Consider the following 598-nt stretch of genomic DNA (forward strand, 5'->3'; position numbering starts at 1 on the left):
TGCCGGGCCGGGGGCTGGACGGGCGGGGTGGCCGCAAGCGCCGGGGGGACCAGCGTGACCTTGGCCATCCCGGGCCGCCCCCCAAGGTCTCCAAAGCCGGCCACGACTCCCTGCCCCCCAACTCATCCCCCCTCCCTACCAATGGGATCAGTGGGAGCCCAGAGAGTTTCCCCAGTCCCCTGGACGGCAGCGGGCACATGGGCCCTGAGGGCGGCCGCCTAGAGCGTGGCGAGAATGACAAGCACAGCGCCAAGATCCCCGTCAACGCCGTGCGGCCGCACACCAGCTCCCCGGGCCTGGGGCCAGCCACCGGGCCCTGCCTGCAGACCAAGGCCTCCGTGCTGCAGCATCTGGACAGGGCGGATGAGACTCCCTGCCCGCCCCACCCCCGGGGGCCCCCGCGCTGCTCTTTCAGCCCCCGGAACTCACGGCACGAGGGCTCCTTTGCCCGGCAGCGGAGCCCCTACGCACCCAAGGGCTCTGTGCCCAGCCTCTCGCCACGACCCCAGGCGCTCGATGCCACGCAGGTGCCGTCTCCACTCCCTCTGGCCCAGCCCTCCACGCCCCCAGTGCGGCGGCTCGCGCTGCCGCCCCCCCG

The 598-nt window shown here is 73.6% G+C and overlaps 1 protein-coding gene across 1 annotated transcript in view; it reads left to right on the forward strand.

Annotated features, from left to right (window-relative positions):
• Positions 1–25: 25 nt before the first annotated feature.
• The window catches only part of MED26 (mediator complex subunit 26), a gene marked incomplete at its 5' end in the record, with an annotated part of 1514 nt that continues 941 nt past the window's right edge, over positions 26–598 (forward strand). Inside the window, 1 exon segment of the mRNA XM_014587334.2 lies at positions 26–582. Within this exon segment, the coding sequence (XP_014442820.1) occupies positions 26–582 (557 nt within the window).

This window comes from Tupaia chinensis, unplaced genomic scaffold (genome assembly GCF_000334495.1).
Source record: "Tupaia chinensis unplaced genomic scaffold, TupChi_1.0 Scaffold000201_2, whole genome shotgun sequence".
NCBI classification, from domain to species: domain Eukaryota; kingdom Metazoa; phylum Chordata; class Mammalia; order Scandentia; family Tupaiidae; genus Tupaia; species Tupaia belangeri.